This window comes from Punica granatum, chromosome 3, assembly GCF_007655135.1.
Source record: "Punica granatum isolate Tunisia-2019 chromosome 3, ASM765513v2, whole genome shotgun sequence".
Classification (NCBI taxonomy): Eukaryota; Viridiplantae; Streptophyta; class Magnoliopsida; order Myrtales; family Lythraceae; genus Punica; species Punica granatum.
In genome coordinates, this window is record NC_045129.1 from 39,561,439 (window position 1) to 39,587,157 (window position 25,719).

At 40.4% G+C, this 25,719-nt stretch overlaps 6 protein-coding genes across 11 annotated transcripts; 3 read left to right on the forward strand and 3 right to left on the reverse strand.

Moving 5' to 3' along the window:
- Nucleotides 1-610: 610 nt before the first annotated feature.
- On the reverse strand, nucleotides 611-3,219 carry LOC116201334 (cinnamoyl-CoA reductase 1-like). The gene is made up of 6 exons (XM_031532540.1): nucleotides 2,983-3,219; nucleotides 2,716-2,888; nucleotides 2,367-2,552; nucleotides 2,091-2,253; nucleotides 1,658-1,844; nucleotides 611-1,054 (listed from the first exon to the last, which is right to left on the reverse strand). Exons 1-6 carry the CDS (start codon nucleotides 3,098-3,100, stop codon nucleotides 910-912), a joined length of 972 nt encoding a protein of 323 aa, XP_031388400.1. The 5' UTR covers nucleotides 3,101-3,219; the 3' UTR covers nucleotides 611-909.
- A 1,338-nt stretch (nucleotides 3,220-4,557) lies between these two features.
- On the reverse strand, nucleotides 4,558-7,066 carry LOC116201332 (cinnamoyl-CoA reductase 1-like). The gene is made up of 6 exons (XM_031532539.1): nucleotides 6,852-7,066; nucleotides 6,591-6,763; nucleotides 6,258-6,443; nucleotides 5,980-6,142; nucleotides 5,517-5,703; nucleotides 4,558-4,940 (listed from the first exon to the last, which is right to left on the reverse strand). The coding sequence occupies exons 1-6, from the start codon at nucleotides 6,967-6,969 to the stop codon at nucleotides 4,796-4,798; spliced, it is 972 nt and encodes a 323-aa protein (XP_031388399.1). The 5' UTR covers nucleotides 6,970-7,066; the 3' UTR covers nucleotides 4,558-4,795.
- Nucleotides 7,067-8,235: 1,169 nt separating this feature from the next.
- LOC116199199 (transcription initiation factor TFIID subunit 15b) lies at nucleotides 8,236-12,266 on the forward strand. Of its 6 annotated transcripts, XR_004155494.1 has the most exons (9): nucleotides 8,236-8,622; nucleotides 8,789-8,876; nucleotides 9,015-9,732; nucleotides 10,009-10,159; nucleotides 10,237-10,312; nucleotides 10,714-10,922; nucleotides 11,028-11,066; nucleotides 11,339-11,415; nucleotides 11,509-12,266. XR_004155494.1 is itself a non-coding variant. In XM_031529487.1 (6 exons), exons 1-6 carry the CDS (start codon nucleotides 8,331-8,333, stop codon nucleotides 10,814-10,816), a joined length of 1,428 nt encoding a protein of 475 aa, XP_031385347.1. In that variant the 5' UTR covers nucleotides 8,236-8,330; the 3' UTR covers nucleotides 10,817-12,158. The 6 variants fall into 6 exon arrangements, 1 of the variants encoding a protein (XP_031385347.1); XR_004155492.1 differs by having other exon boundaries at nucleotides 11,339-12,266; XR_004155495.1 differs by lacking the exon at nucleotides 11,339-11,415.
- Nucleotides 12,267-12,520: 254 nt separating this feature from the next.
- LOC116199201 (protein FLC EXPRESSOR) lies at nucleotides 12,521-15,489 on the reverse strand. Its single transcript, XM_031529488.1, has 4 exons — nucleotides 14,900-15,489; nucleotides 13,927-14,099; nucleotides 13,767-13,849; nucleotides 12,521-12,934 (listed from the first exon to the last, which is right to left on the reverse strand). The coding sequence occupies exons 1-4, from the start codon at nucleotides 15,433-15,435 to the stop codon at nucleotides 12,812-12,814; spliced, it is 915 nt and encodes a 304-aa protein (XP_031385348.1). The 5' UTR covers nucleotides 15,436-15,489; the 3' UTR covers nucleotides 12,521-12,811.
- A 1,373-nt stretch (nucleotides 15,490-16,862) lies between these two features.
- Nucleotides 16,863-20,968, forward strand: LOC116199031. Its single transcript, XM_031529318.1, has 6 exons — nucleotides 16,863-16,980; nucleotides 17,131-17,338; nucleotides 17,526-17,669; nucleotides 18,472-18,613; nucleotides 19,126-19,322; nucleotides 20,329-20,968. The coding sequence occupies exons 1-6, from the start codon at nucleotides 16,934-16,936 to the stop codon at nucleotides 20,419-20,421; spliced, it is 831 nt and encodes a 276-aa protein (XP_031385178.1). The 5' UTR covers nucleotides 16,863-16,933; the 3' UTR covers nucleotides 20,422-20,968.
- A 3,476-nt stretch (nucleotides 20,969-24,444) lies between these two features.
- On the forward strand, nucleotides 24,445-25,675 carry LOC116199032 (LOB domain-containing protein 12). Its single transcript, XM_031529319.1, has 2 exons — nucleotides 24,445-24,899; nucleotides 25,130-25,675. The coding sequence occupies exons 1-2, from the start codon at nucleotides 24,738-24,740 to the stop codon at nucleotides 25,556-25,558; spliced, it is 591 nt and encodes a 196-aa protein (XP_031385179.1). The 5' UTR covers nucleotides 24,445-24,737; the 3' UTR covers nucleotides 25,559-25,675.
- Nucleotides 25,676-25,719: the final 44 nt, after the last annotated feature.

Consider the following 25,719-nt stretch of genomic DNA (forward strand, 5'->3'; position numbering starts at 1 on the left):
CATTCTCAAAATAACTTAACTGTGATTCGTGGTTCTTCTGTGGTAACTTAACTGTCCACCTGTAACGGCACCTATGGGGATTGAGAAAAGTTAGGGAGGCTTCAACTCAATTGAGGTGATTAATTATATGTCAAAATCTAAAAGATACCTCGACCAGGAGAAGGATTTTAGTACAGCCAACTACTGAGCTTAAATAAAGAGTGCGGATATATTTTCCGTCCTGGATGAGGCTACGGCGCAAGATAGGCCTGACAGCGACAGGGCATCCCCCTAGGCGACCTGGGGGTTTACAACTATGATAAATAACAACATTACTCTGTAGCGGCAGAAAGTTGAGGAAAGGGAGGAAAGACCCTGCTAGTGCCGAGGCATCTACTCACAAGTAATAACCACTCCCAAACCTAACCTTCAATGGTTAAGGGACCAAGCTGAAACATCTGAGGCCCAAGTCTATGTTCTGCAATAACAGTCCTCCTCACCGGAATATTCATCACAACTAGGCTCATTCCTATTTAAGGAGAACATAGTTAGTTATTACATGATAATTCTGTTTATATATATCTGTACTGTAGTGGATTACTCGATCCAAAGTAATCCAATGTAAAGTGAATTCACCCCTGAAAACCCCTTTTTTTGGTTGTCCATTGTCCATTGTGTATGTGCAAACTCTGCCTCCTGAAAGACTCGGAGGAGCTCCTTGGGGTAATAGACCCCGTCTTTTAGAGCTTTATGTCTCTGTTTTTATGCAAATAATAATTATTAAAAAAAGAAAAAAAGAATTGAGCTGACAGCCACTTATTTCATTTTACAAAACGTACAACACATTTTTACAGTTGGCCTTCTCAGTCGGACCTAGAGGAAGGCCATAACCCTAATGACGGGGAGACCTATGCATCGTAAGAGTTTGATTCAAGAGATGAACCCCTTGCTCTTCAAGCTCTCAACAGCATCCCTGATTATCTGCTCCATGGGAATGAAATCCATACCCAACTCCATCAGCTTCTTCCCTCCATCCTTCACTCTCAGCAGCCCGGGTTGAGTGTCTCTCGGTAACCTAGAAAAAATAAACACGAATATAGTTAGTTAGAAAAAAAAGCTCATAAGATCCTGCACATTTTAATATGCTGCTTATGTAAGTAAAACTGGGCTCGGAATTCTGAGGCCTTCAAGAGAATTCAAGCTGCACATTCTTTTCTCAAAGGGACCAGAGATTTTTCAAAGTCCCAAAACAAACTGAACGAGAAGAGAGTCGCAGTGACATATAGAGATTTCCTGCAAGCCGAGGAATATTTGGCATCCATACAAAAGACAATAGCTAGATGACAGTCCTACACACTCCATGGAAAAAGATATTTATGTCTAGTCCTCAAGAAGAAAGTAAGCAAAGCAAATAAGAATTCCTCAACAATGATTTGCTTGAAAACTCGAGCTATTGTCAAGGTCATATTGAAGGTCCACTTCCATGGTCATCGAATGCCATATATTGTAATGCAGAAAGCTCTCGACCAATCCCACCCAAAATCTAGGACAGAAGTGCTCCTAACAAATGGCAATATGAAATTATGCTTGAGAAGTTCTCAGTATAGATAGCTAACATCATGCTGAAAAGTGTGGGATCCATGAGCTGAATCGAGATATGGAGACTCAAACTTCTTACTCGGGGACATTGTAATGCGGGTAAAGTTCAGCAACCTTTGCAGCAAAATCACCGTAATGTGATATAGCTTCGACGCACAAATGCCTTCCGGTGGCCGACTCATTCTCGTATACCAGTATGTGTGCCAGTGCGACATCTTTAAAATGGACAGATCCCATGAAAATGTCCTCATATGTTTCCGTGCAACCTGGAGAGAGAAGGAAATAATTATTCATTGAAGAATCTAAAAAACATTACAGAAGGGGAGGAATTTTTAGAAGGATAACCAAAAACATCCCAGTTTATATTCAATGAAATACTGGCCCAAAATGGAAAAAAAGAAAAAAAAAAAGAAGAAAGAATATTCAATGAAATAGGATAAGCCGACTGCTATCATGGATTTACTGACCATATGCTAAATGCAAGCTGTATCATTAGATCAGATCAAAATTACCCTGCAGAAGGCGAACGAGTTGCAACATGCTCGCATTCAGTCTCGGAGGGATCACAGGTCCCATGACAGATCCGGGATTCACCACAACCACATCCAATCCTTCCTCTTGTGCAAAGTCCCAAGCAGCCTTCTCGGCCAACGTCTTCGACAGGGAATACCATAACTAGGCGAAAATAAGAAGAAGCCTGAATTATATATCTCATGATATCGACTCTCTATTCTACGGAACCTAGTGAACCAATGGAAGCCGATAGGTAGTGAAAGGCAATGACTGACCCCGTTGTGCTTGCAGTAGTCGACATCAGTCCAACAATCTTCATTATTGACTTTATCAGCAGGCCAGGAAGGGCTAGGCGTGATAGCGCAGTTGGAGGAAGTTACAACCACTCGCTTTACTCCGACTGTCTTGGCTGCCCTCAGTACGTTTGTTGTTCCTTTGATTGCCGGCTCAAGAAGCTCCTTCTGTCAATGGCGGCGCCCCAAGAGAAAACGCAGATGCTCCATGAAACCGATTACGATTTTACAAGTTGATAACTCTGGCATGATTTCTTTCTTTTTTTTTTTTTTTGCAACATGATGAAGACGACGATTGGGATTAAGGGAGAGTGAGTGAGTGAGTGAGTACCTCAGGATCGGGAACCTGATCGACGATGCAGGGAGAGGCGAGGTGGAAGACGCCGGAGCAGCCACTGATGGCGGAGACTAAAGAGTCGTAGTCGAGGAGGTCAATTTGGAACAGAAGGAGCCGTGTCTCAGCTCCTTCAAGTGCTTGCAGATGCTTCGTCTCAGTTTCATCCTCTGCAAATTTCAAGCATCCGGTTACTCATCGCCGACAATGACACGAATCAGCAGCAAGTGCAAGCAGGAGGAGGAGGAGTATAAGATACTAAACTGAGGTTTTGGACGGTAGCATGAACAGTGTAACCGCGCTCGAGGAGGAGACGGACGAGCCAGGAGCCGATGCAGCCGCTGCCGCCGGTGACACAGACCAGTTTAGCTTCATCCGTCATTGTCTTGTCTCCCCGATTCTTCTTCCTCTTCTTCCACTGAACCCTGCGCTAGCTAAGTTCCCTGGACACGCAGCTCAGGTCACTTTTTCAGTCATTTTCAGTTTCAGCTTTCCGAAGAAGATAAGATGGTAATTTCGTATCTCTGATATCAGACAAACACGGGGCCAGCGTGGGTCCAACAACCCTACTGGGCTGCAGCCGCACCCAATATTGGATTGTGCCTGGCCCATGGGAAAGGGAAAACTCCTATCCTATCCTATACTAAGAAAGAAGACCACAAGCCCCACGAAGCTCCAGCAATTAAGGAGAAACTAAAATAGCGCATGCTGCTGGGGGGCCTCTATCTGATCTGAAGAGTTCCTTTGGAGCTAATGACACAGCACAGGGATTGAGTTACATCGATATGTCTGGAGAGGATGAATGAGAATATGGCGAATGCTTGCTCGGGAAGCTAAGAATGCGTGTAGGGAGATGAAGGTGGATGATGAAATTCCTGAGAAGAGAAATAGAAGTTATGCTAGTGGATGGAGAGCTGATTGAAGTTTTGGTAAAGAGACATTTGGAATGACTCGCTAAAGAAAATGCATAGCGCCCTCAAAGTAACTTAACTGTAATTCATGGTTCTTCTGTAATAACTTAGCTGCCCACCTGTAACGGCACTTATGGGGATAGGAAAAAGCAGGAGAGGCTTCAACTCAATCGAGGTGATTAATTATATGTCAAAATCCCAAAGACTCCTCGACCAGGAGAAGGATTTTAGCACAGCCAACTACTGAGCTAAATGAATCCCCTAGGAAGGTCGGATAGGCGACCAAGGGGTTTACAACTATGATAAAACAACATTACTCCGTAGTTGCAGGAAGTCGAGGAAAGGGAAGGAAAAACCCTGCTAATGCCGAGGCATCTACTCACAAGTAATGACCACTCCCAAAACTAACCTTCAATGGTTGAGGGAACAAGCTGAAACATCAGAGGTCCTTAATAGGCCTCTGAAAACATTGGTAGGTTAAGAATTTGGTGGCAAGGTATAACGTAACTCTGGTTTGTTTATTTGTTTGTTTGTTTGTTAGAGACTAGGGGCGCAAGAAAGTAAAAAAAAAAAATGGCTATGTTCTGCAGTAACAGTCTTCCTCACAGGAAGATTCATCACAACTAGGCTCATTCCTATTTGGTTGTCCATTGTGTATTTGCAAGCTCTACCTTCTGAAAGACTCGGAGGAGCTCCTTGGGGTAATAGACCCCGGATGGTTTCTTTCAGGTGATTTTACCGTTGTAAAATAACAGGATTACATTGAGAAGAAAAAGATGGGCCTTTTCCTTTCGTCGAGTTAGTCCGGTGGGGCTGTCTTTTAGAGCTTTTTTACGTCGTTGTCTTTGTGCAAATAATAATTATTAAGAAGAAGAAGAAGAAGAAGAAGAAGAATTGAGCTGATGTCTCAACCGGAAAGCATAGTATGTTGTTAATTGTATGTTTGCGATTCTTTTGCTCGAAGATGTTTATTTATCAGAACGACCAGTGCCTGAAATTGAATACATACATCCATGGAAAACTCAGTTGAATTTCCAATAAAAAGATTACTCGACGGTCGCTTATTTCATTGAACAAAAGATACAACACACTATGACAGTTGGCCCTTCTCAGTCCAACCTACAAGAAGGCCATGCAGGGAGACCTATGCTATCCAAGAGTTCGATTCAAGAGATGAACCCCTTGCTCTTCAAGCTCTCAACAGCATCCCTGATTATCTGCTCCATAGGAATGAACTCCATACCCAACTCCATCAGCTTCTTCCCTCCATCCTTCACTCTCAGCAGCCCGGGTTGAGTGTCTCTCGGTAACCTAGAAAAAGTAAACACAAATATAGTTAGTTCGAAAAAAAAAAAAAGCTCACAAGTAAAACTAGGCTCGGAATTCTGAGGCCTTCAAGAGAATTCAAGCTGCACATTCTTTTCTGAAAGGGACCAGAGATTTTTTCAAAGGGCAAAAACAAACTGAACGAGAAGAGAGCCGTGGTGACATATAGAGATTTCCTGCAAGCCGAGGAATATTTCGCATCCATACGAAAGACAATAGCTAGATGACAGTCCTCCACACTCCATGGAAAAGGATATTTATGTCTAGTCATCAAGAAGAAAGTAAGCAAAGCAAATAAGAATTCCTCAACAGTGATTTGCTTGAAAACTTGAGTTATTGTCTAGGTCATATTGAAGGTCCACTTCCATGGTCATCGAATGCCATATATCGTAATGCAGAAAGCTCCCCACCAATCCCACCCAAAATCTAGGACAGAAGTGCTACTACCAAATGGCAATATGAAATTATGCTCGAGAAGTTCTCGGTATAAGAAGCTAATATCATGCTGAAAAGTGAAGGGTCCATCAGCTGAATCGAGATGTGGAGACTCAAACTTCTTACTTGGGGACACTGTACTCCGGGTAAAGTTCAGCAACCTTTGCAACAAAATCACCATAGTGTGATATAGCTTCGACACACAAGTGCCTTCCGGTGGCTGACTTATTCTCATACACCAGTATATGTGCGAGTGCAACATCCTTAAAATGGACAGATCCCATGAAAAAGTTATCATATGTTTCCGTGCAACCTGAAGAGAGAAGGAAATAATTATTCATTCCAGAATCTAAAAAACATTAGAAAGGGGGAATAATTTTTAGAAAAAATAACCAAAAACATCCCGGTTTATATTCAATGAAATACTGGCCAAAAAAGGAAGGAAAAGAAGAAGAAGAAGAAGAAGAAGAAGAAGAAGAAGAAGAAGAAAGAAAGAATATTCAATGAAATAGGATAAGCCGACTGCTATCATGGATTTACTGACCGTATGCTAAATGCAAGTTGTATCATTAGATCAGATCAAAATTACCCTGCAGAAGGCGCACAAGCATCAACATGCTCGCATTCAGTCTCGGAGGAATCACAGGGCCCATGACAGTTCCAGGATTCACCACAACCACATCCAATCCTTCCACTTTTGCAAAGTCCCAAGCAGCCTTCTCGGCCATCGTCTTTGACAGAGGATACCATATCTAGGCGAAAATAAGAAGAAGCATGAATTATATATATCACATGATATCGACTCTCTATTCTATGGAATCTAGTGAACCAATGGAAGCCGATAGGAAGTGAATGGCAATGACTGACCCCGTTTTGCTTGCAGTAGTCGACATCGGTCCAACAATCTTCATTCTTGACTTTATCAGCAGGCCAGGAAGGGCTAGGCGTGATGGCGGAGCTGGAGGAAGTTACAACCACTCGCTTTACTCCAACTGTCTTGGCTGCCCTCAGTACGTTTGTTGTTCCTTTGATTGCCGGATCAAGAAGCTCCTTCTGTCAATGGCGGCGCCCCAAGAGAAAACGCAGATGCTCCATGAAACCGATTACGATTTTACAAGTTGACAACTTTGGCACGATTTTTTTTTTTGCAACATGATTAATGCGACGATTGGGATTAAGGGAGAGTGAGTGAGTGAGCACCTCAGGATCGTGAACCTGATCGACGATGCAGGGAGAGGCGAGGTGGAAGACGCCGGAGCAGCCCCTGATGGCGGCGACTAAAGAGTCGTAGTCGAGGAGGTCAATTTGGAACAGACGGAGCCGTGTCTCAGCTCCATCTAGCGCTTGCAGATGCTTCGTCTCAGTTTCATCCTCTGCAAATTTCAAGCATCCGGTTACTCATCGCTGACAATGACATGAATCAGCAGCCAGTGCAAGCAGGAGCAGGATAAGATACTAAACTGAGGTTTTGGACGGTAGCGTGAACAGTGTAACCGCGCTCGAGGAGGAGACGGACGAGCCAGGAGCCAATGCAGCCGCTGCCGCCGGTGACACAGACCACTTTAGCTTCATCCGCCATAGGCTTGTCTCCCCGATTCTTCTTCTTCTTCTTCCTCGACTGAACCCTGCGGTGGCTATGCTCTTTTTTTTTTTTTTTTTTGGGGTGAATGCGCTAATGCTCTTCTTTTCCCAGTACACGTAGCTCAGGTCACTTTCAGTTTCGGCTTTCCGAAGAGGATAAGATGGTAATTTCGTATCTCTGATATCAGACAAACACGGCCAGCGTGGGTCCAACAACCCCGGGCGTACTGGGCTGCAGCCGCACGCAATATTGGATTGTTTCTGGCCCATAGGAAAGGGAAAACTCCCATCGGATCCTATCCTATCCTTATCCTATACAAAGAAGACCACAAGAACAACGAAGCCCCATCATTTAAGGAAAAACTAAAATAGAGCATGCTGCTGGGGGGGCCTCTCTCTGAGCTTAGCTTACAACACAACATCTCTTCATTTCAATTTCATGGCAGGACAGCTAAATGGAAGGAATCATAGGATCATCAGCACCTTTCCAACTCATATAAAAACTTTCTAATGCAAGGGAAAAAAAAAACCACAAATGCACAACTATCGGATGTCCGGGGAGCCCAAATTGAGGAACGTGGATGTCATCAGCTATGATTCTCCAGGAACTTCTCGACGACGACTGAAAATGCTGCAAAACCACGCAAGCATGCTGCTTTTAGACCACCTGTGAGTGTGAACAGAAAGCACATGCACACACAGAATAGATAGAACAGAAAATTGAATGACTTTTGCTACTGAGAAGTGAGAACAGAAAGAGAAAGGGGAAAGGGACGATGAAGCCAGGGAGCCGAGGGTTGATTTTGATTGATTTGAGGCCCATGAATGATGTCTTACATGGACTTAGGTTGCGTTTGATTTTAGAGTTGAGTTGAATTGAATTTTAATTTTAATTGATTTGTAATGATTTTAGTCGTTGAATTATAAAAAAAAGTATAAAAATATAATGAATAATGAGAAAAAATAATGATTGTGTTGTTGAATTGTGAAAAATGTAATGAATAGTTTAAAAAATTTAGTATTAAAAATTGAATTGAATGATTAAAAAAATTGAAGAAAAAAAAAGTAATAATTATTTTGTTAAATTAAAGGCAAGTGGAGCGGAGTTAAAAAAAAATTTTGAATACCAAAAGGGCCCTTTAGGGTTATTTTCTTAAAATCGTAAGGGTATACGGGTCGAGGTTTTAAGTTATTAAAATACAGGGAGCTATTTGATAATTTTGACCAATATAAAATGAGCTGGAGAGATACGTATGCACCTAATACTATATGCAAGATATAAATATCTCATCCCCAGTGGGTCCTCGTCTCTCTCTCTCTCTTCGTCGACTCGGAAGAACCCTAGAGAGCTGAAGAATAATGTCAGGGGTGTACGGTCACGGTTCTGACGGTGGATATGGAGGCGGCGGTGGAGGTTACGGGGGAACTGGAGGCCCCGGAGGCAGTGGTGGCGGATACGGAGGCGGTGCTGGAGGCTACGGCAGCTATGGCGGTGGCGCTGGGGGTGGATACGGGGGTGACGGAGGTCACGGCGGAGGAGGTCGCGGAGGCGGAGCGGGATACGGCGGACGTGGTGGAGGTGGAGCTGGCCGAGGAGGAGGAGGAGGAGGGGGTAGTGGTGGTGGTGGTGGAGCCTACGGCGGAAATCGAGGTACCTCGGACTTTCCTTACTTCTTTATTTTGTTTGTAAGGATTAGATTCAGCTTTAGATTCACGGATCTTTAGCTTCGTAAGCTGCTGTTACCAATCTGTTGGTTTCCCCACCCTTTGTTATGTCTCTCATCATCATAATTTTTTATGTTGCTATTTGAATAAAGGAGGAGATCGTGGCGGCCGAGGTGGAGGCAGAGGAGGTGGCCGTGGAGGTAGCGGAAGAGATGGCGATTGGCTCTGCCCAAATCCGAGGTGCTCTTCTTGTCTCTCGTTTGATTCATCATGGCATGTCATTTGTTCAGCTTTTCTTTTAAAAGAGTGTTATTTTCTCTTCTTAGAAGAAAGTTCACTGCTAAAGTTTTGCTCTTTCCCTTTTTCATATGCATGTAGCTGCGGCAATCTGAACTTTGCTAGAAGAGTTGAGTGCAACAAATGTGGAGCACCTTGTCCTGCTGGTTCTGTTGACAGGGGCAATGGCAATGATCGGGGAAGTGGTGGTTACAATAGAGGAGCAGGTGGTGGAGGATATGGTGGCAACAGAGGGGGGAGAAGTGGCAATTTTGAAGGTGGTAGAGGTGGTGGCTATGATGGAAAAAGTGGGGCTGGTGATAGAGGTGGTTCATATGGTGGTAGCCGAGGGAGAGATGATGGTGGTCAAGGGCAGTTTGCGCCTCCTGCACCTCCCTCTTATGGTGGAGCTGGGGCAGATTATATGCCTCCTATGAATGCCTATGGTGGGAATTCTAATTATGGAACCGATGCAGTCCCTCCTCCTACTAGCTATACGGGTGCTCCTACGTACCCTCCATCATATGGTGGTGGAGCAGGTGGCTATGGTGGTGAAGAAATGGGAGATCCAAGGAGTGGAGGTCGTAGAGGGACTTCGTCTGGGTATGATGGAGGGTATGGAGGTGGTGCTCCTCGGCACCAAGGAGGTGGTTATGGTGGCGGAGGTGGTGGCAATGCTCCTGAGGCCCCTTCAGCTAAGGTGAAGCAGTGTGACGAGAATTGTGGTGATACTTGTGACAACGCAAGGATCTACATATCAAATTTGCCACCAGATGTAACGGTAGACGAATTGAGGGATCTTTTCGGGGGCATTGGACAAGTAAGCGCTGCTGTTCTCTTCTATAATCTGATCTACTTTTAAGGTTGTCTCATCTCCATATGCTGGTTGGAGAAAAAAATTATCTGATCTATTGCTGTGATTATCTCTGCCAGAGCTAGTAAATGCTCTCTGGGACTGGGCATGAATATTTAATTCCTCCCCCCCTTTCCTTCCTTTTTTGTTCTTTGTGGGTTTATAGTATAGCTGAATGCCGAGTTCGGATAGTCTCCTCAAATCATTCAAAGCTCTAGGAATTATTTGTTTCCTCCTGTGTAGGTCGGAAGAATCAAACAAAAGCGTGGCTATAAGGATCAGTGGCCATGGAATATCAGAATTTACACTGATGAGAAAGGAAACAACAAAGGCGATGCATGTTTAGCTTATGAAGATCCATTTGCAGCCCATTCTGCAGGCGGTTTTTTCAATAGTATATCCCCTTCTCACCATAAAATTTTATGATTTTATAACATTGGTGTTGGTTACTAATTTCCCTTTTGTTGTCAGATTACGATATGAGGGGTTATACGATTAATGTTACTATGGCTGAAAAATCAGCCCCAAGGCCTCCATTTGAACACGGGTATATGTCTTCTTTCTTATCTTGCGTACTATGTCCTGCTTTTGCGAGCAAATTCTGTTTTAGATGATCCCGCAGGCATTGATGAATTCTTTTGCTTGCTTAACAATGGCATTGTAGTTGAACTGAATACTGGGGTCAAACAATTTTTTTTTTTATGAAATTTAATCAAAGCGTGAAGAATGATATGTTCTCATTAAGTTTACCGGATGTTCATAGTGCTTGTTCTTGTTACAATGCAATCACCTTAGGAAACTGCGCATGCATTCTGAAGAAGTCATTACTTTATTTATATTAGTATGGAGCTTAGTGCATTTTATTTCTTGGAATGGATTCAATACATCAGAGCAGCTTCATAAATTTTTGTGAATGTTTCATCATCTGAGCAATTGTTTGTCCCACAGGGGTGGCAGAGGTGGCTATGGGGGAGGTGGAGACAGGCGCAACAGGGATGGCGGAGGACCAGATAGAAATTACCATGGTGGAAATCGTTCACGTCCTTACTGATGGAAAATCAGCAACAGCACTTGTTATGTACACTAGAAATTTGTGGTCAGAAGGTTTAGTAATGTTTTTGCATTGGAAGGATTGTTCTTTGACTGGAGACTAAGAGGTAGGTTGTTCACTTACTTGAGCAATAATACCCCTTTTTCTCCTCTGGCCTCTGGAGGGACTTGTATGCACTGGATTGATTTTTGTTGTGTGAATGTTCTTATAGAGGCAGGCGGATAGTCTCCAAAATTGCTTGCTGCTTCAGGTGAGTGCCATTCCTTTTGAAATCACATTTTAATGTGGTGCTGCACTATTTTTGGTCCACAAACATTTTAGATCTTCATCTCTACATTTAATTTGGTGCGATTATCCATGTACATCATCTTTAGTCATCCAGGATAATCAAATCTACCCACAAATGGCCTTGCCGTATAAGTTGTTGCACTTCTTGTAAGTGGCGATGATATACTTGGGGCTTGACTACTCGCTTTTTTTAGGTCATTTGACTGATAGTTTCTTCTTGTCCTAACTGCCCAGAGATAAATATCTAGCTCTAGTGGTCAGTTGAACTGTGAGAGCTGGTCTTTCCCCCTTTGGTAGGATTAAGTTTTGTGGTAAGCACTCACTGATAGTAGATTGCAAGGTTACGCTAATTAAGTTGGCGAAGTTGACTTTATTTTGATATTTTGTGTGATATGTTGCTTCAGTTAGCGGGGTTAGTGGGTGAGATGATGGGGGCGGAAAGGCCCTGGAGTGCAGCGGTCTCTCGCTTGGAGCTAGTAGTACATTTTTTCTGTGTTAGTGAGTTGTAGGGATAGGCTGGCAGATTTAAGTTGATTGAGGGACAACCTTGCTGGGGTGGGGCTTTTACCTTTTCTCTTCGTTGAAGGGCTTGCTGTTGGTTGGATGCAACTTTCCTTCAATACTCGTCAACTAAGGGGGAGCCATGATATGGAAGAGCCTTTGTAGAGCGAAGTTTGAGTTATTTCTTACAACGATGGGTTTTGGCTCGGTACTTGCTTGCATGCTTTGTCCAGTTCCTGCTGAGGACCATATGGAGAGTGAACTAATCAGCTGAACCGATGCTTGTGTGTGACACTCGTTGGTGTTTTTGCTGAAACTTGTCCTGGGCCCATGTGATTTTGTGAAGATGTTTCCCGACTTACGAACACTGAACATTTGATATGTAATGGACACATGGGGGCAAGAATTGAAATTGTTCCATTTTATTCTTTCCTAGGGTAGTTGCTCGACGAAGTGGCCTCGTTGTCTGGGCCTCTTCCGATTTCATCCTTAGCTTCCTAAGCTTTGTTTTAAAGAGCAATGTATAGTATGGTATGCATGTCAGTTGAAGTTACCTGTGTCTGCTGAAGAAAAGAAGGAAATTGTTGCCGAGACCAACGGTAGAAAGTTAAAGAAGAAAGAGATGATTGGTCAAAATGAACATATCAGTTACGTAGGGGTCCCAATTTCGTGTTCAAATCCCAATTGATTTCCTTTCGGGTCCCAGTTGCGATCCCAATTCCGTTTTTCAAATCCTGTCTTCCGTTCTCGTAGTGTTCTAGTGGAAACAAGAGTACGAACAGGTGGAATGCGCGCTCTCTGTCTTCCAGTCCTGTCGATGGTGATAAGAAAGGCAGACACACGTCTTCATTCGGACAAGCGTTTGAAACTGTTTTTTCTTTTCCTGCTGAAACTTGAGCCAGGAACAACTGTGGAAGGCATGACAAACCTTTTTTTTTTTTTTGTTTTTGGCTGAATACATGACAAACTGCAAAAGCAGCCTCACTCGATCAACTCAATCAGCGTTCACTAATTGGTTACGATACTCAATGATGTCACCTTTCCACTAGCGCATCGCATGAGAACACACTGCTCCTCCAGCCCTAAAATTGAAGGCTATGAGAATCGAGTACATTCCATGAAGAGGTTACTCGTCATTAATTAGGGAAACTCTGTCAAACTGAACAAATGGTTTGATCCATCGAAGAAATGCCATTCTTTCCGTTTCTAGTCAACTGACTCTTCTCCGGATGTTTTCAGCAAGAATTTGCAGTCTCGCGTATGCCTGTATGGCCTGTGAGGTTTTGCTCCAACTGCATATGGAGAAGCACCACTGACGCTGCTTTGAACCTGAAATTTTAGGAACTGAGTTCAATACGTATTCGGGTATACCTACGTACATTTATATCTGCAAGACATTTTACTTAGACAGAGTAAGCTCAACAAATATCTAAAATGTTTAATCACTTATTCTACATCCACATAACCTCCATGAAGCTCTCGTATTCTCACAGGTCTCGAACGGCAATGGCAGACAACTTAATGATCTCCCATTGTTTCATCGAGTATCTTCTAAATTCATGAGTAGGTCATGAGGGCACAACCCAGAAACAGCTGTTGACAACAAGAGGCCACTCAATGGCAGACAACTTAATGATCTCCCATTGTTTCATCGAGTATCTTGCTAAATTCATGAGTAGGTCATGAGGGCACAACCCAGAAACAGCTGTTGACAACAAGAGGCCACTCAATTTACTTTGTCAATTTCAGAGAAGTGCCATAGCAGAACTTCGGAACCATTTTAAGACTAGAAGTTACAATTTGACTTACATCTCCAAGTAAAAACTCCAAAAGATTATGCTCGTCTTAAATCTGGAAGCATGATCAGGAAAAAGTCGTTTAAGCATGTACTCCTTTGGGTTTTCTAGATTCGGGTAGCAGAACGCACGGATGAACAGAATAAACCAGACGGGTATCGTAAATCTACCTACACGTTTGCTTTTCTACTTACAGCAATTGCAAAAGTGGTCAAGTTCCAAAACTATGGCATGTTAATAATGAACAGAACCCCGAACAAGTGATAGTGTTTCCCTCAGCACTCCAAATCCACCAGTACATTTGTAATGCACAAAAAGTTCCTAAGATGTTGGAAGAGAGAATTTCAATAGAAATCAAAACAAACCTGGTGCATTGTGTACGGATCAGGAAAAGGGCTTCCTCCAAATCCCACCTCAGGGTTGCCGTAGTTCAAACCACATCCAGGACCTGAAGGAATGGAACAGTATTAGAGACCCATTGGGTTTGATTATCTATTGACAATTGAAAGATTTTGAAACTAGTACCTGCATTTGCTGCTGCTCCGACTGCAGCTGATGCCCTTGCTCTCTTCTCTGCATTTGTGAGCTCAGAACGAAGTTTCTCTATTTCACGAGCAAGGGCATTCATATTTCTTTCCATCACTGTACTATGCTCGAGATTACTGTGATGGGTCTTCTTCTCCAGTTCAATAGCCGTCCTATCCAGTATCCACACATCCAATGACAAAGGGCATCAGAATAGAACAATGCTATATTGTCAAAATTTTTAAGGCTATCAAACGAAGGGCTCTTCCTAATATCTCATGTTCCTTCTGTATATTCTTGATTAATATAATCTACAGCTGTGGCTAGATTCCTTTTTCAAATTATGCGAAGTACTACATTCCCCCCCCACCTTGCTGAAATTCCTTTAGTTGGTGTTTCTTAAAGCAGCATCCAGCTATCAAATTCGTGAAGCTTCTTATTTCTCTTGACAAATGGAAGAGTACAATTTGCAGGTAAGCATCATACTTTAATTCGTAGGTGAATGTGTAAATTGTGGGTCCAGTATGAATACATATGAACGAATCATGCTTCTATTATTTTGGTCTTTGGAGCATTAATCGAGAAATTATCATTACTTTGAAGCATCGTGATAAATGTGGGATGGTGCTCATTCTCACATTTTCCCATCAACATTGATGGCGGCCCGTTCACAGCAATCCTTAACTCACCTATTGCTATCACGTGTAGACGGTCAATTCGTTAAGATATGTCCCAAGATCGATTGTTTGCGTTTCAATTTTGCAACTCTGAATACTTCTAACTCTAATCTCAGTATAACTATAAACCAACTAATTTAGAGTTCAGACTTCATTGCTGCCAGAGGCCGTAATCATAGCACGTCCGCGGCACTTAAAAAATCACATTAGCTTGCCGGGTTAATTGTCAACCAGCTATGGACATTTAATTATGGGTTCATGCCTACCACCAAAATAAGCAGAGCAGAAGGACTGACCTTCCCCTTTGAATATCTTGATGCAAGGCCTCTATCTCGGCCTTCATTGCCGCCTCTTGCTCCGAGTCGGCCCTGGCTCTTGCGATTTCAGCATCAGCAGCCTGCCACTCTTCCTCGAGCCCTTCCCTCTCGGCGGCAAGCTTCTGTACATCCGCCCGCACCTGAGCCAGCTCCTTCGCCATTGTGTTGATCACACGGACCTCTGCTTCCAGCTTCAACGACCTCTCATGCACCTCCCTCACCTCAGCGTCCCTTTCAGCCTTCACGTCGCCCGCAGCCGCCATCAGCAGCCGCAGCTCCTGCTGCGCGATGGAGAAGTCCTGCTTGAGCGCCACGTGCGTGGCCGCAAGCCGTTGATTGTCAACGAGGAGGGACTGGATCTCCCGGTGCTGAGCGGCGATGCGGTCCTCGAGGGCGGCCACATGGAGGGACCTACTAGTGGCTGGGGCGTGGCGGGGGAGTAGGCGGGGGTCTTCCATCGGATGCCGGAGCCTTACACCACTCGACAGTGGTGGAGGGTAGTCGCGGCCGGCCATGGCTGGTGGATGTTGTACTGTTATTTGGGAATTGGGATTTTTTTTTTATATCGATGATCTTCTTATTCTTTTATGGGTTAATATAAAAAAAAAAGCGAGCAAACTTTTTATATGTTAATAATTTTAATATATTTTTTTCTTAAACTAAAAATACATAAATTTTTGATTTGATAATAATTTTAGCACGACGTCAAATTTTTCATTAATTTAGATCACAGAGGGTGCTGACGATCCCAATCGAAGGAGGACACCGACAATTGGGATGTGATGGGCGAGGTTGTAACTCCATTGTTGAAATTGGGAGAATTTTCAATTTGAGGGTTCTCCAAAATCTAAGGTGTGAGAGCCTCGATTTAGATCACCATTCCCGATTGGAGTCACTGGCATCCTTCCTCAATTGGGGTTGTCGGCGCTTTTTGTGGCCTCGATTCCGTCTAAATTGACAAAAAAATTGACGACGTGCTAAAATTATTATCAAATTCAAAGTTTATGCATTAAATTGAGGAAAAAAATTCGTGATAAAAGTTGAAATGTAATTTTTTTATTATTATTATTAACCCTTCTTTTATTGTGTCTGCTCTTTTTCACCTTTGCCGGAGCAGATGATGAGTGGCTGAGTCAGTTTGATATTTTTTTCTTTCTTTTCAATTTTCATATATATTTCCTTTTTCACATGCCTGCACGCCTTCCAATTAAAATTGTAAATCATTAGTCATCAAATCAAATGATTTCAAATCAAATCCAGATTCATAAAATGAATGAATATTTCGGAAAAGGGGGGAAAATTCTATATAAGATATGCTCTCATAAATCAATACTAAGAGTATTTTCTCATGAATAATTCAATTGTTAGTTAAATTATCAAGTTATCACCGTGAAATTTATACTTTTTTAGGAGGGATCTAGATTTATGATCCATTTAGATTTTAATGAGAGATTCAACATCCTAAATTTTTTTTTTATGTTGTAACGGGAAAAATGAAAATAAAAATCATGTTAACTTCGTTGTTCAACTTGATAAATTTCTTCCCTATGCCTGCCTATAGAGGAACATCCCTCGGAGTTCCAAAATAACTAGCAAGATTAACTCATATATCATATCACAAGCGGTAATTATTTCTTAACTTTTAATTTGAACAGTGGAAACATCGCATCGTGTTGTTAATTGAATTACGTGAACATTTTTCATACAATCTCTGAGTATTACAATTACAAACTCAATTTTACTCATTGAAGTAATAATAAGATCATCTAATGACATGATGACTCATATATTAACAACAGATGTATTTCGGATTGCAAAAATGACAAAACTAGCAAGGCCCAGAAAGAAAACAATGCCCGGCCCATTTGGTCCACGGAGATTTTCTTCTTCACTATATATGTGTGTATATATATATATATATATATATATATGCGCCGCGGGAACCTTTTGAGTTTTGGGCGGGACCTCGGGCTGGTTCAGTTCACTTCTTCACCGTCTCAAATCCAAAATCAAATGTCCCAACAAATTTCCCTCTTCCGCTCCCAAATCACGAACAGAAGGTTCAACTTCACTTCACTTCACTTCAATCTGATCGGATCTCCCTCTCCGTCTCCCCTCATCCATTTACAATACATATATCAAAAGCTTTCATCATCATCATCATCATCATCAATATATCATCATATATTTTTATTTTGTTTCTCTTCCAGGTTCGATGGTGGAACTCTTGGAATTCTCGAGATGCTGCTGATCTCTAAGGATGTGAGGTCCTCCATTGAAGTACGGTCCAGCCTTAAACAGTTCATGCGAACTGAGTCCCTCTGCGTGCTCCGGGAAATTGCTCATACGACCCTCGAGCAAAAGCTCTCTGTTCTGGACTTCTTTGTCAAGGCATTTGCTCTCATTGGCGATTTCGAGGCTCGTTTTCTCAACCCTTCCTGCCTGTTGTTATAGATTAGAGATTTTGGATGATCTGCTCGACGGCGAATTGCTTTACTCACTATTTGCAATTTCTCCAAAAAAAAAAAAATCACGAAGATGTTGAGATCACAATTTTCTGCTCTCCTGGTCTCATATATTTATTATGTTTTTGTGATTTTGTCAGAGTTGCTTGGCTCTGAGATACGAGGCACTCTTGTTGCGTGATTTCAAGTCCGCAAATCATCACTGGCTACAAGTTAACTACATGGAGTGGATCAAATTTGCTGAGCACTCCCTTGACCATGGTTTCCACTCCATTGCTGAAAAGGTAGCATACACGATAATAACATTTACCTATTGAAATCTTAAACCAACAGCGCCAGCCATGTATTTCATAATTAAGCATTAGTAGTAGCTTGTAGTCTGCTTTTGGATGTTAGGAAGGGCGAAGATGCATCTCATTTCGCATGCATACAGGATTCAAACAAATATTTTAAATCCTTGTGCAGTGTCGTTGGTGATATGATGGTATGGTGTATCTGTGTTATAACAGTTTCATTTGATGTGATATAAATGACATCTATAGTGCTGTGGCCATAAGATTATGGTTCGACTCCTCAAGGTTCATCCATGATTTGGGGTTAAGTGATTTAAACCTGCCTTGTTCTAAGAAAATTGTGTTTATCTGTTACATATTAACCAGTGCTCTTAAGTCATTCAGTCAGTAGATATATGGTGACTTGTAATAATAGAATGGCTATTCAACTTAGTTGACACTTCCACGATACTAGAGTGCTCGTGTCCTTATTTAGAATGGTGAATCTACTGCTGGATGGTAGGTCTTTTATGCTCTATGTATGGCAAAGTCGAGTCTTCCCCTGGACTTGCTGTTCTCAAATCTTAATCGAGTTCCTATCTTACTAATGAGCCATAGCTGCTACTATCATTGAACTCTCCATTTTGAGTATTATCATTGTGTATTTGTTTTGAATTCCTTGAGGTACATCGTATTGCTGGTAGATCCTTGGTTTTGAATTTATATTTGTCCTGCTGGTGTTTAAGTGCTTATCGTTCCAAGTCTTATCTTTCCAAATCTAAGCTGTCTCTACTAAAATTTCCCCCCTTTCTAGGCCTGCACAAATGCATTAGCTTCTCTTCAGAAGAATAATACTGCGGATGTCAAAAGCGACGAAAGTATTAACAGCAGAGAGGCCGTGCGGAGAATAGAGAAGTTGAAGGACATTGCAATATCATCTACTGGATCTTCTTCTGGTATGTCTTGTTCCCCCCCCCCCCCCCCCCCCCCCCCCCCCCCCCCCCCCCCCCCCCCCTCCTTCTTCTTGTAGAAAAGAGGAGTACCCTTGTGTACATTATTTAACAAACTTGCTGTTCATCAATTTCAATTCTTAAGAAACTCATAAGCCATATTTTTCATGCTGCTCATACTTAGTTTGTCGCATGCCTTATTCAGGGGAATAAAACTTGACAGAAGATGTTTTTCTTTTAACAGCATAGCCACATCAAATAATTAAACTGGTCCTACGATTCAACCGAGAGAATTATCCACTTTCTCTTTTGGGTTAAAATTGGCTGAATTATCCATTTAAGCAGTGTATATAGAAGAGCATTGCATTTCTGCTGCTCCCTTCTCATGAATGCATGGTCATGAGTAATTATAGACTGGTAGCTCTATGCGTGTAAGAACATTTGATTTGGCTGTCCTAGGATAAGTCAATGCCGTCATATTTGATCATGTTATTTGCTGCTCTGCTTGGTGAATTTAGTTCAGAGGGAGGCTTCAGGATACTTGAAGAAGAAAGCAATAGCAAAGAGCAAACGATCAGCTGAGATTTGTTATGAAAAGCAACGCGCAGCAAGCTCTCTATTCAGGGATAGCATTAAGAAGCGGAACGCAAGAAAGCTGCTTGAACGTCAGAGCCTGAAGCCTACCCAGGGTCTCGAATGTGCGCAGAATTTTGAGGTAATGTCTAGTATTTCTGGTCTATACTAAGAACTGAATCAAGTCCCCTTCTCATTTCATTATGTAATCTCGTTTTGATAGGAAAAATAAATTGTAAATTTCGTGATGATGGAACTCTTTGTTAGTGATTGACATGCTAAATGCTAATCTCTCCGCTTTCGGACCGTGCTATATATAGATTGCGCTAAAACATTTTTTTTTTCCCTCCCTTTTGGTGTGTAAATTTGATGGAGAGAGATTCTGCCACATGTGAACATGCTTTTCAGAAAAAAATTTATTAGGACCTACTGTACGTTCTTCCCATTGATAAAAGCCTGATTCAAGTGGAAGTTCCGTAAAATCTATGTTAGATTAATGGTCTTTCTTTCGGCCGTCACTTGAGAGGTTTGCGTCTTCAATGAATTTCTTTGGCTCTCTATAAGGATATGTTAGTGCCAAATATAATGCGCGGTAGTACGTTGGTTGTGACACACAACCAGTTGTTTGTTTGGTAACATAAATATGCCAGCTTATAGAATTAGAGAGAGCCTGTTGACAACATTGCAATATTCCACCTCTTGGCAATAAACTTATAAAAAAGAAATGCAAGAAAGATTCCATTATTAAAGGATAACTGAGAAATGAGAAGGAATCTTTTCTCTGTTTACTCGAGAGGAAAAGCTTAACTGTGCAGCAAGCAACAGATTAGCTTGCAGGGCCCGGTGTTTCGCGATCATCATGTGCAGCTAGCTAGTTAGCTTCCTTCCTGCTTCTGTCTTTCCTAGCTACGTCTAAAAATCTACTTTCTTTGTGATATGCATATATAAAATTGGGATTTGCAATTTTGAATAGAAACTATATATATATATTGGAAACCAAAACCTTTCCTTTGTGTTGACTGTTGATGCAAATTGAATTTAGGAAGTCGGGTCAGATGAGATGATGATGCTTTTTCTCTTTTTTTGGTTTAAATTATTCACAGTCCACATTTATAATTGCTATTTTGTCAAACTTTTGCTTCTTATAGAATCTGCACCGCTTCCTCCTTTTCTTTGGTTTGAAAAATCTGCAAGGGAAAACAAAAAGGCCACGCATGCACAACTCTCGAGGATGGAGATGAGAATCTTCCAAATATTATGTTACCACAAGCGCATTCAGTTAATTCAATGTCCGTCTTGGAGGAATATGTATTATTATTATTATTATTTATTTTTAAATCTGTTCTAAAGACTGACTCTAGAATTTGGTGAAAGAAAAGATGTCTGTTGGTTTCTCCCCCGGCCACTCGCATTTCCTATTCCTCAAGTCATCGGGCTTTTGAGAAACAAACGGCAGCTCGATGGAAACAGTCTGAGTGTGTCCCCTGTCTCGGGTTTCCTTTTTTTTTTTTCCCTACTTCCTAGAGCTTAGGGGGTTTGAAACTCATGATTTAACTTTAAGCTACGCGTTTTGTGAGGTAATGTAAGTGTAACCCACTAAAATGTTCAACAGGATGCATGCAGGGGACATTCTTTTCTTTTTTTCTTTTTCTTTTTCTTTTTCTTTTTTCCGCCTGGTATCTAGTCTTATTTTGTTATGTATCTTTTAAAGGGGTGCATTGCATTTGCGGTGGTAACTTTGAATCTCCATGGAACAGAAGTTCGATAGATTTGGAATTGATGAAATCCAATTTCATCATTCATGTCCTGAAATAGAGACAAAGAATGGGTCCATTAGACATAACTGCGCTACGCAATTCATGATATGTTAATACAATCCATCCAAGTATTTCTGTATAGCTAGGCAATCCATGACAACAAAACCAGGAGAAAACAGAACCTCTGGATAAAAAAGATTACAAGTTTGGAATCGCGTGCAGTTCATTAAATGTGGAGGATGGATTGAGGGCTTAATTTACATATATAATAATAAGAATCTTAAAACTTCTACACTGCTAATATTTATAATGCACACATATATATATATATATATTGTTGTCTTTCATTTATTAATAATAACTACGTTATTGAACACGTATATTGCGTAAAGAAAAATTTATTATGAAATGATAGGTATTAAAAAATTATTAATATTGATTGATGATTTATATTAGTATATAAAAAAATCATTTTTATTCTATATAAATTTGAATACGATAAATTTCATACTCTCATAAGCAAATTCTTCATGTAAAATAGATCATATATATGATCTCAATTATCAATTTAATTTATAAAAACATAATCATAAAATCCAAAAAATATAAAATTAATAATCATAGCCTATAAAATTTTAATATTAAGTATTTGCATTTGTCTTTTTCTCACACGTATTTCATATGTTAGCTTTTTATAAATTTGAATAATTTTAGATAATGACTAATCATTTCAATGAGAGATTAATTTAATTTAATTTTTATGAGACTAATAATGATTATTAAAATTATATATATTCATTTACTAATAGCATAGCAATTGCTTATAAAAGAATCATAAGTGATTAGAATTCTTCTCTAATATTTCTTATCGATATATATTTTCTTTAATTACAATAATAGGGAATATCATTCAATTTCTATATAACATATTAATTTATTAAGATATTTACTATTCTATCCTTACTTAATAGAGATATTTACAATTCAACCCTTATTTAACAGGTTGAGATTACTATTTTATCCTTATTTAATATAAATATTTACAATTTAACTCCTATTTAATAGGGAGGGACATAATTATATATATAGATATAGATGGGTGGAATTAATAAGCTTGATGTCGGATCTCGTAGTTGACTGGCATGCATTAAATTGTCATATGTTCCGTAGTGATAAAGTGAGGTTGTCGTAGGCATTAAATTGTTTGTTTTTGTTTGATTTGGTACGTACTGCATTGCTTAGAGAAGTTGTTGACAAGGCCTTATATATGTAAAATGTGAAGTAATATAAAGAACCATATTTGTTTTTGCAAGGAGTAAGATATAGATGGATGCGCTACTTTGGACACTGTCTGATGGAAAGTTAAGTTCATACCATATAACGATGCTGGGGAAATTTACCAACACAAAAAGAGACGAGCACTGGCCGGCTAACTGTAATGTTTTGTTACCATATAACTAGTACTGGACAGACATTAATGTTTTGTTACACTCTCGTAAGTTAATAATGATAATAATAATAATAATTAAACTGTGAGACGCTGAGAGGCTGATAGCTTTTGACACTTTTCTTCTTCTTCTTCTTCTTCTTCTTCTTCTTCTTCTTTTTTGTTGGAAAAAATTCTAGATTCTTAATGCTAGACAGACACTAAAAATAACAGGTAGCTTTGTGCGCAATACATGATATGATGGTTGATGATTGAGACTGAAATTGAGACTAATTAAAATTGGAATAATCTCATGTGATGAGGCTGTATACACACGTAGTGTGTACTCTGGTCTAAATTATATTTAGATTTTCTTGTTGAGGTTTTTAAAATTAGTACTGTCCACTTTCTTCTTTTCTTCGTCTTTTTTTTTAATAATTAAGAAAAAGAAGAAGATGAAGAAGAAGAAGTTATAATTCCATAATAATCTTCCTTTGCCTGTTACCCATATGTCTCAGATTGTGGGACCGACATTCTTGGCGGTGTGCAATTGCTACCAATGCATGCAGTGGCGGTGGCTTAATTAGCAATCGCTGATGTTTGATATTACTTTGCATATTGCACATCCATATAATTATGTTGCATCTCGTGCATGTGTATAGTAATATAAGAGGTGTTAAATTTTAGGAGTCATATTAATTTAACCTAGCTACAGTGTGGCAATGGTAAGGTATATGTGATAATAATCTTTTTATTTTTAGCTAGTAATTGAGGCATTCTCAACCTCAAATGAGGTCCGGTCCGCATAGTGTACTGTAGTGTAGCCGGTGTGTAGGATCAATGATAAAGTTAAATGTATAGCTAAGCTGCTCTCGGTCAGAGGCAGTATACTATATGCAAACTTGTGGAGCATTAAGCATTACATATCCTAATATCCCTATCCCCCTCCCTAAGATTAATCTCTTTGCCAGTTGTTCACATACATAATAATAAATAGTTAGCTGGTCACCCCAAACATTTGATTGTACACATTTCTTGGGCGTTGAAATAAAAACCCAATACAGAACTAATGCTTTCACTATTCAATTAATCAATTAATTTATTAATTAATCATCGTTAAAATTTACATTCTATATATATTAATTAATATATATGCATATATATATATATATATATATATATTATATCAAGTTTCTCTTCCCCTACTTTCGCGTTCACACACGAGTGAGCGGTGAAACGGAATCATGACCATTGAAGAAAATTATAAATGGTAGTAAGAATAAGAATATAAGGATGTCTCTATTGAGAGAGAGAGAGAGAGACAGAGACAGAGACGTCGTCGGTTGTCGTGGTCAAAGAAGAACGTGGGAACTGCATGACATGCATGTACGTACGTACGTACGTATCTATGTATGTATGAGCAGTGTATTTTAACAATAATGTATGCCAACCAGTTAAGTTATAATATATATATATATATGCACGCTTTGGCTTCGGCTATGGCCGAGGCGCGGTGGTCAACAATCCCACCCCCTCGAATACACCTCCAAATCCGATCTCCCCGTTGACCGTTCCCTTCTCTCTCTCTCTCTCTCTGTTTTTTTTTTTTTTTGGGTCGCATTTCCCTTCTCTTCTCTTCTCTTATGTGTGATGACGAGGGTACATTTTTTATAATAAAAAGTATTTTTAATAATAAAAAAGCACAAACACCAATGCTATTATAAATCTTGTTTGTTGGATATCTTTTGTTTTTGCTCCATCTCTCTCTCTCTCTTTCTCTCTCTCAATGTCTACGTACTTATTATGATATAATATAGTCAACTAATTAAAATGGGAATACTGATATAATAATTAATCATAAATATTCAATCAATATTGAATTATACTTTCCAAGCGAAAAAAAAAAAGAATTATACTAGCTATGGCTAGGAAGGAAGCATGTGGACGCATTCGCTGCTAGCTAACTACTAGTATTACTATATGATATACATACATACATACATACATATATATATATATATATATATGATGTGCAATTGAGCATTGCAAGCATTGCTCAACTGTTATAAATATTGCAACCTTTCAAGGCTCCGTCTCTTGCAACGCCAACAGAGCTAGCTATATTGGCATTTGTGTGTATCCGTAATTAAGGAGGTCCTCAAAATTTAACTCTCTGTGTTTGATCAACAACTTCCTTCCTTCCTTCCTTCCTTCCTTTCCTTCCTTTCCTTCCTTCCTACAGTTAGCTGCCTTTTACTGGTCGATCGGGAAAACAAGAGAGAGCACGCATTCCAAATTTGCATTTCTGTGTGGTGTTGTCTGCAGGAAGTCGATCATTTTTCTTTTTTTAAGGTGTGGTTTCCATAAATTCTCAATGGCCGGGGGATCTAATTCACCTTGTGCCTCCTGCAAGTTGCTAAGGCGCCGCTGTGCTAAGGATTGTATCTTCGCTCCTTACTTCCGTCCTGATGAACCCAAAAAGTTCGCCATTGTTCACAAGGTCTTCGGTGCTAGCAATGTCAGCAAGATGTTGCAGGTTCCATTTCCCTCCCTCCCTCTCTCTCTCTCTCTCTCTCCCCCCACCCTCTCCCCAACTTGTATGTATGTAATTATATCTTATATTAATAATTAATAATAATATTAATTCACCAACATCATCTAATTAATTCATCATCTAATTAATTCATCATCTCTTTTTCTTTTTTGGTAATTAATCCGTTGAAACTACATATATCATATATATCCATGCATGCATGCAATTTGCAGGAACTTCCGGTTCACCAGAGGGCTGATGCAGTGAATAGTCTGGTTTATGAAGCCAGCGCGAGAGTGCGGGATCCGGTCTATGGATGCGTTGGGGCGATATCTTGCCTACAGAATCAGGTCTCCCAGTTACAGCTTCAGCTCGCCGTGGCTCAAGCTGAAATACTCTCCATTCAGATGCAGCAGCCGCATCAGCAGCAGCAGGAGCAGGAGCCGAGCTTATTATTACCATCGCCATCAATGTTATCATCCCTGCAGACTGATCATCAGGATATTGATGATGATAAGTCGTCGACGTCGCTTCTTCTGTCCAGCGCTGCCAACATCATCAATAATAACCAGCTCAACCTTTCCGGCCAGTACTTTGGCTTTGCTTCCTCTGTCGTCAATGTAGTCCAAGATCCTCTAAAGAGAGAGTCCCTCTGGATTTGATTTTATTAATTAATAGCTTAATTGGCTACACTAGACTAGACAGATAATTTCACAACTTAATTGCAGTTACTAATAATTAGCTAATTATCATATACTACATACACGCAATATATATAAATATGATCCATCGATGCATCTTAATTATATATTAATTTCTTGCA